At 38.1% G+C, this 13,821-nt stretch overlaps 1 protein-coding gene across 6 annotated transcripts in view; it reads left to right on the top strand.

Annotated features, from left to right (window-relative positions):
• The window catches only part of COG5 (component of oligomeric golgi complex 5), a 439,997-nt gene that overhangs the window by 55,635 nt on the left and 370,541 nt on the right, over positions 1 to 13,821 (top strand). For 5 of the 6 annotated variants that reach the window (XM_036246141.1, XM_036246143.1, XM_036246142.1 and 2 more), the window contains exon 6: positions 8,063 to 8,183. In XM_036246141.1, coding sequence (XP_036102034.1) covers positions 8,063 to 8,183 — 121 coding nt within the window. Of the gene's footprint in view, positions 1 to 7,813; positions 7,860 to 8,062; positions 8,184 to 13,821 lie in introns of those variants that run through there. The other variant, XM_036246147.1, reaches the window with a different exon arrangement.

Below are 13,821 nucleotides of genomic sequence, written 5' to 3'. Positions count from 1 at the left end.
TCTAGGCTTTGTAGGGTGTCCTATAGAATCCAGTGGCATAGTCTCCCTGATCACCCCAACTGGGCCCTTGAGGTGCACCCCTAATGTGTACTGTACACACTTCTGTTGTAATTGAAGCTTGATTGCTGTTGGCACATCAGTGGGAGGGATTTACTCAGGTTGATCAGCTGCAAGGACTGGCTGTGCCCACTGACCACTGGCTGTTTAGGGGCCCACCACACAGAGTAAGACTTACTTCATCAGGGCTCTGGTACTCACTGAGTTCACTCATTGAGTCTGTTACTTGTGGAGGTGGTTGGGTAGTAGTGTTTTGATGTGGTCTGAATCTGTCCACTGGGGGTACTGGCTCTGGGTCAAGGTCAGCCACTGCCTGTGTTCTATCCCGGGCGACTTGGCATAAGCTACAGAGTTACCTTCAGATGGCTGCTTCTTGTGCTTGGCTTGGAGGTGCCCAGGAAAAGCCAAGTTGTGAACCAAGGCTAGTTGCTTCTAGTTCCAGACCTGGGGCCACTTAATGAGAGGTACGGGGCTTGCTGAGACCAGATGCTGCTTGCTTGAGAGATTTTAGGAAACTCTGAAGCAGGATCCAAGACAGGGCAATCCTATGGTAAAACCTTTGGAGACAGCTTGGGTGGTCCTGAAAGTTGGGTTGGCAGGGCCTCAGGGAATCACCAGGGTGGGGCAAACAGTGTGAGCCAGGTTGCTGGAGTCCCAGATATGGAGGCCATTTGCTGCCCCAGGGAAAGGCTCACCAAAGCAACATCAGCCTTTGCCTGCACCTCTGTCCAGGAGAAAGCTGCCCTTCCAGCCCTCGTTCTGAGGCCAGACAGTTCAGTTATTTCCTGTATATTTCTGACTCCCCTGAAGTTACCTCCCATCTGAGCTCAGAGGGAGCAAGTCCAAGTAAGTCTGTGTTTGGGCCCTTTAAGAGGATCTGCTGGGAGCTCCGGCAGCCTCAGTCTCTCTCTGCCTCAGTTTTTGCTGGTATTTCCAGCCAGAAGTTATGGGAACTTTTCTTCCTGGCACTGACACTCTGAGCTGGGCGCCTGGAGTGGGATGGGGACCCCTCACTCCTCAAGGAGGACCTTCCCAGCTGAGGTGTCCCTCCATATTTTTATCCACCACACGTGGGTGTGGGACCAGCCTGTCTGGGCCTCTGCTCCTCCTACCAGTCTCAATATGGCTTCTTCTATAATTTCGTAGTTCTAGGACTTCCATTCAACTCGATTTCAGGTGGTTCTGAAGGATGGTTGTATTGTAGTTTAGTTGTAATTTTGATGTGGTTTTTGGAGGAGACGATGGCGCATTTACCTACATCACCATCTTGACTGGAAGTCCTACCCTGTCTTCTAATTCACTGATCTGGTTCTCAGCTTTGTCTCCTGTGCTGGTGATTCCTTCCAATATGTGCTTTATTTCTGCGATGTCATTCTTCATTTCCAATTGGTTGGTTTTCACTGCTTCTTTATCATTACTCATGCTGTTGAACTTCCTCATGAATATTACTCTGAACTCTCCCTCATCAGAGGGAGATATCTGGTTCAATTCCATTTCATTTATTCTCTTGTAATATTATCCTGTTCTTTCATATGGGCTTTGTTTCTTTGTTTCATGGTTTTGGCTGTCTCAATAGGTTTTGGCCCTACCAAATTTTTTCTGTGCGTGTTGGTGTTCCGCTGGTTGTGGCTCCCTCTGCTGGGTTTGGATGAGTGTGGGAGGACTCATATTAAACACCACTGTCAAGTTTTTCTTTCCTGGGTAGATTTGCAAGCCATGGAAGCTATAAGTCTCTGTTACTTGATGAGCCTTGATTTGTAGCCCTCAGGTGAATGAAAAATTCCTCAGCTGTAAGAGGATTTCCAGTTAGTGGGGCACTTGCTTACTATCAGACTTTAGAATCTAAAGTGGTTCTCAACCTTCCTAATGCTGAGACCCTTTAATACAGTTGCTCATGTTGTGGCGACCCCCCAACCATAAAATTATTTTTGTTGCTACTTTATAACTGTAATTTTGCTACTGTTATGTCTTAGGTGACCCCTGTGAAAGGGTCATTTGACCCTCCCCCCCCAAAGGGGTCGTGACCCACAGGGTGAGACCTGCTGCTTTAGATGTTAAGGAGCCTTAATTTGCTTTTCTCTGGCCTGGCCTGGCTTGGTGGTGTTGAATTCCTGTGGGAGGGTCTGTTGCTTCTCCCTAGGGCTCTGGGAAGGGGCTCTTTGAGTAAGATTGTTAGTGTCTTGTGAGGGAGTGATTCAGTACAGAACTCCTAGCATCTACCCCTCCTGAGCCAGGAGCCTTGGACTTTTTCCACTCAGTTTCAGTCCAGTCCGCCCTCCCTCTGTCAGAGCCCAAGGTGAGTGGCTATAGCTGATTTGCAGGTGAGACCTTTGCTAGCTCCTTAAATTGAGATGTTAATGAGCCTCAATTTGCATTTCTCTGGCCTGGTGCCTGGTCTGGTGGTGTTGAATTCCTGTTGGTGTGACAGTTGCTTCTCCCCAGGGCTCTGGGAAAAGGCTCTTTGAGTAAGATGGCTGCTGTCCTGTGAGGGAATGATTCAGCACAGAACTCCCAGCCTCTATCCCTCCAGCTTTCTTCCGGGTCAGGAGCCCCAGACTTTATCCACACAGTTCTAGTCTAATCCGCCATCTCTCTGCCAGAGTCCAAGGTGAGTGACTGTAGTTGATTTGTTACTTTTGAAAACCCCCACTTTCTCAGTGGGGAGCGCACACCACTAATACAACCTTCCTTTGCTCTCTGTGGGCTCCCAGCCCACCCCCACACGTCTCTACAGTACCTACCAAGCTCAATTTGGCATTCTTTTTCTGTCTCTGGTTGTACTCTCTCTCTCTCCAACTGCCCCTGAGTTGGTTTTCCCCAATGATTTGGCTTTATTTTAGTTGTAATTCTGGTTTGGTCCTGGGAGACAGTGTAGCTTCCATTCACTCCACCACCGTCTCCATGAATCTATGTGATGTTTTAATTCTAACATTTTCTAGCCACGCATACTATAAAGTCCCAAAATGAGTAACCTAGTTCCTAGAATGTGGTCTTGACATGCTGTTGACTTCTAAAAGAAAGTAGGGTTTCTTTGATAAATCATCAATTCCAGGTCCGGGGCATGAAATATATAAAATTATCCTGGAATATTTTTATGCCATCAACAGCTACTTACTAGGGGTAATGATAAAAGGATTCAGCAGGTGGCCTCACTGGTGTGGCTCAATTGGTTTAGTGTCATCCCATGCACCAGCAGGCTACTGGTCGATTCCCTGTCAAGGGCAAATGCCTGATTTCAGGCTCAATCCCTGGTCGGGGTATATAGGAGGCAGTCCATCGATGTTATATTCTCTCATCCATGTTGCACTCTCACATCCATGTTTCTCTATCTCCTCCCTTCTTCTCTCTCTAAAAATAGTAATAAAAAAAATAATAATAATAAGCCCAATTACAAAAAAAGGGCAGCCAAGTTGAAGATGCTCTCGGGTGACCACCTCCTGCAGTTTTAGAACTGAAAGTTTAGGAAACCTCTAAGCCTCCCACAGATCTGTACATTTGATCACCTTCAGAGGTTCCCATTGGCCAAAAGTGGGACAGTGTGAGCACCTATAAGGATAAGAACTACAGTGGATTGGCATCCTTTATTATGCTTAAATGTATGAGTTCATAATGATAGCCCAAACAAAACCAACTAATTGTTTATCTTTGGTGATATTAGGAAAGTAGTTTTTAATTTTGGAAACTGTTAAACCATGCCACAAAATGAAGTATTCATTCTTTTTTATATGAACAGTACCACTGGCTAAACAAATAGTAGATGGGGTAAAGTTGTTTTTTTATAGAGAAATTTTATATGCTAGCAAATAAAGACAAAATGATGGAATTGGAGTATTACCATTTTTGCATTCACCATTTCATTGGATTTTAATTCTCAGTTTCAGTGGCTGCTAACAGCAATAAACGAGAGAAAATCATGCATGTATTATAAGTACTCTACCACCTAATGAGTGATCTTGCCAAAAATATTAATCTTGAATCTGATGAAACTGCCTCCATCCCCCTACTAATGTATAGCAAGTATAGAAGACAGTGGAACATGTTAAACTATGCTGTGGGGATGCAATCAAGAAAATTCGGTCAGTGGGAAACTGTATAGAACAGATGACCCAATCTATTTAACAGATTGTAAAGAAAAAAAAGAGGTGGCCAGGAAGTCTATATACATTTGAAAGGGCAAAATTAACCTGTGGCATTTATGTATATCCATTTCAGTAATAAAACCATAAATAAAAGTAAGGAAGTAATTACCACAAAAGCCATAGTTGTTTCTTTTGGATGGGATGAAGAGTAGAGGGTGATGGATGAGGATTTTGTATTGGCAGAGGGTTACCTGGAGGGCTTCTGTAGTGGCTGACATGGTTATTTCTCCTGATCTGTGTGGTGGTTCCAAGTTCATTTAGCTATAATTTCTGTATGTGGTTTTCTATGTAGTATTTATATCTACCTATCTATCTATAGATTTTAAACACTTTATTTTTTATTTTAGACAAATTTTAGGTGCCAAACAAACTTTAGAGGAAAAATACAGAGAATTTCCATATATCCCCTATGCCCACATATACATAGCCTCCCCCATAATCAGCATCCGCCAGTAGAGTGGTACCTTTGTTACAAGTGATGAATTACTTGAAGTCCATAGTTTACATTAGAGTTCACTCTTGATGTACATTCAGTGGGTTCGGACAAATGTATAATGACATGTATCCATCATTATAGTGTAATACAGAATATTTTCAGTGCCCTAAAAATCTAGTCTCTGCTTATTCATCTTCCAACCCCTGGCAACCACTGATCTTTTACTGCTTCCATAGTTTTGGCTTTTCTAGAATGTCATAAGTTGGAATCATGTAGTATGTAGCCTTTTCAGATTGGTTTCTTTCACTTGGTAATATGCATTTAAGTTTCGTCTATGTCTTTTCATAGCTTGATAAATCACTTATTTTTAGTGCTGAATAATATGTTTGTATTATATTTGATAACAAAAGTCTAAAGTAAAAAATATAGAAGGAAAAGAAATTGGAGTGGAGGAAGCTATATTAGGAAATTGTGAGAGTTGATGCCTTATAGAGTATCTAAGATTTCTTGACTAAGGATTTTATTAAATGCTGCCCTGGCCGGTTTGGCTCAGCGGTTAGAGCGTCGGCCTGCGGTCCAGAGAGACCTGGGTTCAGTTCCTGCTAAGGGCATGTACTTCGGTTGCAGTTTGTCCCCGGCCCTGGTTGGTCATGCGGGTGGCAGCCACTCGATGTGTCCCTTCACATCGATGTTTCTGTCTCTCTCTCCCTTCCTCTCTCTCCCTCCCACTGTATCTGTACAAAAAATGGAAAAATATCCTCGGGTGAGGATAAAAATAATAATAATAAAAAAAAATGCTATTCTGAGAATATTCAACATAATAAACCAGTGAAGTTTATTAAAAATAGTGCTGGAGTGCTGAAAACTGTTTCTAAAACCATAAATCTGGCAGGATGGATTTTAGTAAGAGCTCGGGAAGCTAGCCAGGAGACCACAGTATTAAGGTGAAGGTGATAAAGATTTGGATTAGGGTGATGTTATAGGAATAGAGGTAAAATAATTGTTGTGTTATGCAGCAGAAAAAGTCAATAAGAATTGGTGACAGATTAAGTATGGTTAAAAGTAAAAGCATTAGAAATAAACTCAAAGGTTTTATGTTTGAGGTTATATCCTTTATTGGGTAGATACTAGGGAATTCTGGCAGGACAGTCCTGATTAGATTAAAATAAGACCTGTTTTTCTTCTTATGGTGTATTTAGAATCCCAGGGGAATGATTGCTAGGGATTCTGCTTTCCTAATGGTCCAAAAATTCAATCTGAAAAGCAAGAAACTGATAATAGTGGTTGCTTTGGGGAAGTTCATATTTGGGACATAGATATATGAGGATGATTTTATCCTTGTTGTTGTTAATCCTCGCCTGTGGATATTTCCATTGTTTTTAGAGAGAGTGGGGGATGGTGGGGGGAGAGAGAGAGGAACATCGATATGAGAGAAACACATTAATTGGTTGTCTCCTGCACCTGCCTCTACTGGGGCTGGGGATCCAACCTGCAACCCAGGTACATGCCATTGACCAGAAATGGAACCTGAGACCCTTTGGTATGTGGGCCAATGCTCTAACTGCTGAGCCACACCAGCCACGGGCAGCTTTTTTATCTTTTGAATTTTGAATTGTGTGCTTATATTACCTATTCATAAAATAAATAAAATGTAGTAATTAAAAGATCAAGATGCCCAAATCTTCCACTTTCCAGGGGGAAATATTATTTGTCATTGGCTTTCATTATTTTAAGTACTTTAGACTAGTTACTCATAAAAGCACTTAGGTACACATGTCCAGTACATAGTTGCCTTTGGCTTATATATGTTTGTAAACATAAATTTTATTTTATGTTTATGTTTGTATATGTTGTGTTTTTGTGCATGTTGTGAGTACATGCATGGGGCTGTGTGTCTCTGGTGTGTGTGTTCCACTCAGAAAGAAAAAGCTGGAGTCTCAAGGACTCTGTCTTCTGAGTGCTTTTAATTTTTATTGCCGCCAGTTAGGATTTTCCTCTTTAGATGGGCAGTGTTGTTCTTTTCAACCAGCCTCAGGGCCATTCATAGATGGTGGTGATGCTGCAGCAGCATAGACCATCTCTCTTTTCTTTATTATCACTGCTGAAGCTGAAGGTTATTACATATATGTTGTTCCATCAGTCTCCCTTCTCCTCACTCTCCTCCAGGCAGTTGTCGTGGATTCTGCTTCTGTAATAAAGTGCCTTGAAATACATCGGTCTTTATTTCATATCTTAGTCTTTGGGTAGGCGGAGAACCAGTATTAGATCTGATAATGAAAAGGTAATAGGAGGTGACATACATGGTACTATTTTTAAAATAACTTTTCTTGGATAATTATTAGTGATTTAAAAATTATGAAAATTCAAGAAGGGCATGCTTATTCTTTAAGTTCTAGTAAAATTGAATTTTAAGTCTGTTCCATTAGGGACCCAGAAAAGAGAAACCAGGATTGGAAATAATAGGAGACCATAGTAGGAAGCTGAGCAGTGCTAACACAGTGGTTGTCAGTTTTGGCTGCACATTGACACCACTTGAGGATATTTAAAAAAATACTGATGCCTAGTTCCCACTGCTAGAGGTTCTGATTTAATTGGTCAGGGCTATGGCCTGAGCATTTGAATTTTTTTTTTTGTAATCCTCACCCAAGGATATTTTTATTTTTACATTTATCTTCAGACATAGTGGTAGGGAGAGAGAAAGAGAGAGAGAGACAAAGAAACATCAATGTGAGAGAGGCACATCGACTGGTTGCCACCTGTATGACCCCAACAAGGATTGGGGACAAACCACAACTGAGGTATGTGCCCTTGGCCAGAATTGAACCAGGGACTCCTTAGTCCATAGGTTGATGCTCTAACCGCTGAGCCAAACTGACCAGGGCAGCATTTGAACTTTTTGAATCTACCCACTTGAATTTAGAATGAAGTCAAGACTGACAACCACTAGCTTAGAGAAGAAAACTTGTGTAGGACTGAAGAGAAAAATCCCTGAGTTTCATAGCACCTCAATCCTAAATTCTTTCCTTTTGGGATAAATTGGAGTTTATTTTAAAATGAAACGTTTTTCTATTTGGTTAATCTTTACCTGAGGATATTTATTCATTGATTATTTAGATAGAGTGGAAGATAGGGAGGAAGGGAGGAAGAGAAGCATCCATTGGCCCATGGATCGATTGGTTGTCTCCTGCATGACTGTGACCAGGGAGAGGATTGAACTTGCAATCCAGGTATGTGCTCTTGACTGGGAATCAAACCCACAACCCTTCAGTCTGAGGGCCAATGTTCTAAGTGCTGAGCCAGGGCTTAAAGTGAAACTTTTTAAGACTTGTGATTATTTAGGTTAATGAGTGGTGGAAACAAAAAAGACGAATCTGTAGCATCTGGAAAGAATGGACACATTTACTTATTTAACATTGTGGTATTTGTACAGGTTGCCTGTGATTTGCTTCGGAGAATAATTCGCATCTTACATCTCAGTAAGAGACTCCAAGGACAGCTGCAAGGGGGAAGTAGAGAGATAACGAAAGCTGCCCAGAGTCTCAATGAACTTGGTAAGTCCTTTTGATTACAAAGTTAGTAGAGTTTTAAAGGTTTTTTTCAGTCACTTGATTTGTTGACTTTGTTACATTAAATTGAGCAAACTTATTTAATAATTGGCTGTTTATAACACTGTCACACTTTTTAAAATTGGTAAGTAAAATTATTTGACTTCTTAGAAATGCCATTTATTTTGCTCAGTGGTTAGAACATTGGCCCATGGACCAAATGGTTTCGGGTTTAATTCCCAGTCAAGGGCACGTACCTGGGTTGCAGGTTCCATTCTGGCCCCGGTCGGGGTCATGTGGGGGACAATCGGTATGTCTTTCTTACATTGATGTTTCTCTTCCCTCCCTCCCTTCCACTTTCTGTAAAAAAAAAAAAAATCAATGGAAAGATATCCTCTGGTGAGGATTAATACCCCCCCACAGAGTATCATATAGTATAATTAGCCTTTTTAAAATACAGACCTGTGAATTTTAATATATGTATAAATTCATGTAACCTTCAGCACAGTCATGATACACAGTAGCTCCATCACCCTCCAAATTCCCTCATGATTTCCCTTTACATTAATGCTTACCCAACCCCCACCACTTACAACTAACCCTGGCAACCACCCATTAGTTCTACATCACTGTAGTTTTGTCTTTTGGAGAATATCACATAAATGGAATTAAGTGGCTGACTTCTTGTACTCTTTATAATACCTTTGATAATTATCCAAGTTTTTGTATATACCATAGTTTGTTACTTTGTGTTTGTTGGAATACTATTGTATGGTTGTACCATTGTTTGTCTATTGATTCATTGGTTGAAGGAAATTGTATTGTTTTCAGTTTTTGGTGATTATGAATATACATTCATATACAGGTTTTTATGTGAACTTAAGTTTTCATTTCTCTAGGAGAAATATCTAGGAGAAATGTTTTTTAGGTGATAAAACCCATGTCGACATTATGCCTAGAAGATTTATTGAATTCATTTCTTCATTTGTTTCTTATATTCTCAAACATTTAGAGTAGTCTCTTGACATTCAAGGGTTTAACACCCATGGTTTTAACTATTTACAAGCTACAAAATCTGAGATGAAGCAGTTCATAATTTTGCAGGTAAAACTTTTTATAGCTACTGAGTATGTATACACCTGCATTTTAATGGAATTTGTGTATTTTAAAATTTTTATTTTTTTATAAGTATGTTTTTATTGATTTTTTACAGAGAAAGGAAGGGGAACAGAGATACAAACATCAATGTGAGAGAGAAACATTGTTGGCTGCCTCCTGCACAACCCCAACTAGGGATTGAGCCCACAACCTGGGCATGTGCCCTGACGTGGAATCAAACCGGGACCTCTTAGTCCATGGGATGACGCTCAGTCCACTGAGCCACACTGACTGGGCCAGGATTTGTGTTTTTTTCCCCCCCAATAGATACACAGTAATTTATCTGAAGTGGATGTGTTTAGTAGTATTTGTACCTTCGTAGGTTCAAAAGATCTTTGATTATATTTGTCTTAAATATCAAAATGCTACTTAGTCTTGGTGGTATGCTTTAAAAGTAGTTATGGCTAAGTAATATTAGAAAGATGTGTTTACATGTTTTTTTGAAATTTTCTGTCTTTGATATTTCAGTTATATAGTCATGCTGTAATAATTATTTCATATTTTTTACTAAGGGAATGTAATATCCTTCACAAATTATGCTTCAACACATATCAATTTAAATACATTGCTTAGGCGTGTCATTGGGAATATATCTGACTTGTGATTTGTAATGCTGGGAAAATATCATATAAAAAGTTAAGTTTTTAGCAGTGATTAATGATTGCTTTTTTTTCAGAATGTGTGCTAAATTAGAAGTGTAAAAATTCTAGTATCAGCAGTTATTTTTTGCGTTATCAAATTTATTATCTGTGCTTTGAAAATAATCTGTAGGATAATAGAATCAGTAAAAAAAGATACAAGTTATTCCAAGGTTTATTATATATATATTTGTTATTACTAATAGTCTTTCATAATAAAACATTGCTAGATTTTGATTATGATTATCATCTCTTTTAGAAACAATAGATGCTATAATGCAAATGGTGATGTCTTTTTTTGTTGTTGTTAATCCTCACCAGAGGATATTTTTTTCATTGATTTTTAGAGATAGTGGGAGGGAGGGAGGAAGGAGCAGAGAGAGAAAGAGAGAGAGAGAGAGACATTGCTATGAGAGAGGCACATTGATTGGTTGCTTCCTGCACATGCCACGACTGGAACCAGGTACATGCCCTTGACCAGGAATTGAACCTGTAACCCTTTGTTGTGTGGGCCAATGATCTAACCACTGAACCACACCAGCCAGGGTGATGTTTTTTGTATTTTTTTTAAATTTATTTTTCATTATTAAAAAAACCCAAATATCAGTTATAATGCTTTGAGTTGGTACAGTGTGGAGTGTAGGTAAACCTGTTATCCTTCCAATGACATGTTAGCTTTACCCAAAGTTTTATAAATATTATGATGACGAGAGGCTGTTGAGAAAGTATAATTTGTGGTGAGTTTATCTCAAAATGGATTGAATTAATTTAAATTTTTAAAACTTTGCAATTTATGTGCTATTCACAGTTTATAAAAGTACCATCTCTTTATTCACCGCTGTGGTTCAGTCTTGGCTAGCACTAGCATTGATAATGAGAAGCCAAGAGGGAAATGAATTTTCTACATTTAGAATTAATATTTTAAGAGAAAGAATAATTTGATAATCACTATTACAATTATACATGTATCTAAATGATTTTGTTGTTGTTAATCCTCACCTTGAGGATATTTTTCCATTTATTTTTTAGATAGGGTGGAAGGGAGGGAGGGAGAGAGAGAGATAGAGAGAAATATCAATGTAAGGGAGACACATTGATAGATTTTCTCCCTCATGACACTGACCAGGGCTAGGGAACAAACCTGCAGCCCAGGTAGATGCCCTTGACTGTAATTGAACCTGTGACCCTTCAGTCCCTGGGCTAACGCTGTAACCGACCAGGGCTAAATGATATTTTTATGATCAGAATGTCTCTGAAATTATCAGTATTTATGTCAACATGGGTCTGATTTGATTAGATAGAAGAAAATTATGAAGAGTACCAGTATTTACTCCATAAGCCCTTGAAATGAACTTAAAAACAATCTCTTAAGCTTGAAGGTCTTGAGGCTTGAATTGCAGTGATCAGATAAAATAATTGTCATCTAGAAATTTTTTTTTATCATCTAGAAAATGTTCTGAAATTAAATAGTAGTGATTGTTAAACAACCTTGTTTATATACAAAAAGCCGGTGAATTTATACTTTAAAATGTTGAATTATTGGTATGTGAATTATATATCAATTTAAAAAGTATATTCTGGTATATAGTGAACATAATCTTACACTGGTACCTTTATTATTATTACTATTAAATTGAGGTCTAAGTAACATATAATAAACTGCCCATATTGAAAATGTATGATTTGGTTAGTTTTGACATGAAACATTGACAGTATCAAGATAGTGAACATAATGTCATTCCCAAAAGTTTCCTCATGCCCTTTGGTTGGTAATATCTCCTCAGGCATTATTGATCTGCTTTTTGCCACTAAAGGTTAGATGGCACTTTAAATAATTTTATATAATTGGAATCATAGTTTGTATGGTTTTTGTTTGGCTCCTTTTAGTCAGCTAAATATTTTGAGATTCATTCATGTTATATGCATCATCAATAGCTCATTCCTTTTTATTGCGAATAATATTCCATTGTATGGATATCCCATAATTGATCAGTTCACCTGTTGATGAACATTTGGGTTGTTCCTAATTTTTGCATATTACAAATCAAGCTGTTAATGAACATTCATGTACAAGTCTTTGTATGGACAAATGCTTTTATTTCTCTTTGATAAATATGTAGGAGTGTAATGGCTAGATCATATGGTAGATGTATGTTTAACTTTTTGAGAAGTTGCCAAGGTGTTTTTCACAGTACTTATAACATTTACGTTCCTAGCAGTAGTGTATGAAAATTACAATTCCTGGCCTGGCCGGTTTGGCTCAGTGGTTGGAGCATCGGCCTGCGGACCAGAGAGTCTCGGGTTTGGTTCCCACTAGGGGCATGTACAAAAAAAAAAGAAAAGAAAATTACACTTTCTTCACATTTTTGTCAACAGTTGTTATAGTCAGTCTTCTTAATTTTAGCCATTCTAAAAGGTGTGTAGTGGGCCCTGGCCAGTTTGGCTCAGTGGTTGGAGTGTTGGCCTGTGGACCAGAGAGTTCCGGGTTCGGTTCCCGCTAGGGGCATATACCAAAAAAAAATTAAATAAAAAAATAAAAGGTGTGTAGTGGTATCTTGTTTTGAGTTTACAAGAAAAGTTACTAGAACTAATGAAGGATTTTAGCAGGATTTCAGAATATAAGATTAATATATAAAATCAGTTTTATTTCCATATACTCTGGTATTAACAAGCAAATGAATAGTCAAATTCAAAAATATCACTGGTAATACCATAAAAAATATGAAATACTTAGGGTAGAAGTTGACAAAAGATACACAAGACTTGTACACTGAAAACTAGAAAACATTGTGAAAAAAAATGTAAGAAAACCTAAATAAATAAATACTGTTTGTGAATTGGAAGACATTGTTTATTAATATGCTAATTCTCTTTAAATTGTTCTGTGCAGATTTAACACAATTACATTCTGAATTCCAGCAAGCTTTTATTTAAAAATTTACAGTATGATTTTTAAAATCATGTGGAAATACAAAGGATCTAGAATAGCCAAAACTTTGAAAAGGAAACAAAGTTGAAGAATTAACTCTACCTGATTTGAAGACTTTTTACCAAGACTTACAGTAATTAAGACAAAAAGGTAGACATACCACTAGAACAGATCACAGCCAAGAAACAGACCCAGACATATATGAAAAACTGACTTTTGACATATTTAGTGGTACAGATGGTACTGAAACAATCATATATCCGTAAGCAAAATAGTGAACTTGTATTTATATCTCAATTCATATAAAAATTTTAAACTGAAAATGGATCATAGTCCTAAATGTAAAATCTCAAACTATAAAACTAGAAGGAAACATAGAACATTTTTGTGACTTTAAATTAGAAAATGATTTCTTAGATATAGCACCCAAACAACAATTCACAATCACAAAAAGAATAAATTAGACTTTATCAAAATTTAAAACTTCTGTCTCTTGAGTGATACTGTTAGAAGAATGAAGAGATAAGCCATGACAGGGATAAATTTTTTACAAAGTATATGTTTGATCAAAGATTGTGTCCATCATTTAGTAAAAACTCCCAGTCCTTGGTAAGAACACAAAAAAATCCAAGAAAAAAATAGGCAAAAGATTTAAACAGATAACTTCACCAAAGAAGATATATGGACGACAGATATGCTTATAAGACACTCAACATCATTAGGCATTAGGAAAATAAAAATTATAATCATACTAGTGTCATATTGACAGAGAATAAGCAGAATTATTTTAGTACACACTTACTGTAATTTTTCATACAGATTATTTTGTAATGATTTTAAAAACTACATAGTGTACATTTCAGGATTAAATTGTGTCAAATTGGTTTATGACTTTTCTTCAAGAAGAGTCTTGAGACAA

The sequence above is a fragment of the Molossus molossus genome, unplaced genomic scaffold (genome assembly GCF_014108415.1).
Source record: "Molossus molossus isolate mMolMol1 unplaced genomic scaffold, mMolMol1.p scaffold_m16_p_7, whole genome shotgun sequence".
Taxonomy (NCBI): domain Eukaryota; kingdom Metazoa; phylum Chordata; class Mammalia; order Chiroptera; family Molossidae; genus Molossus; species Molossus molossus.
The sequence above is the reverse complement of the archived record's forward strand: the minus strand, read 5'-3'. Positions and strand labels throughout refer to the sequence as shown.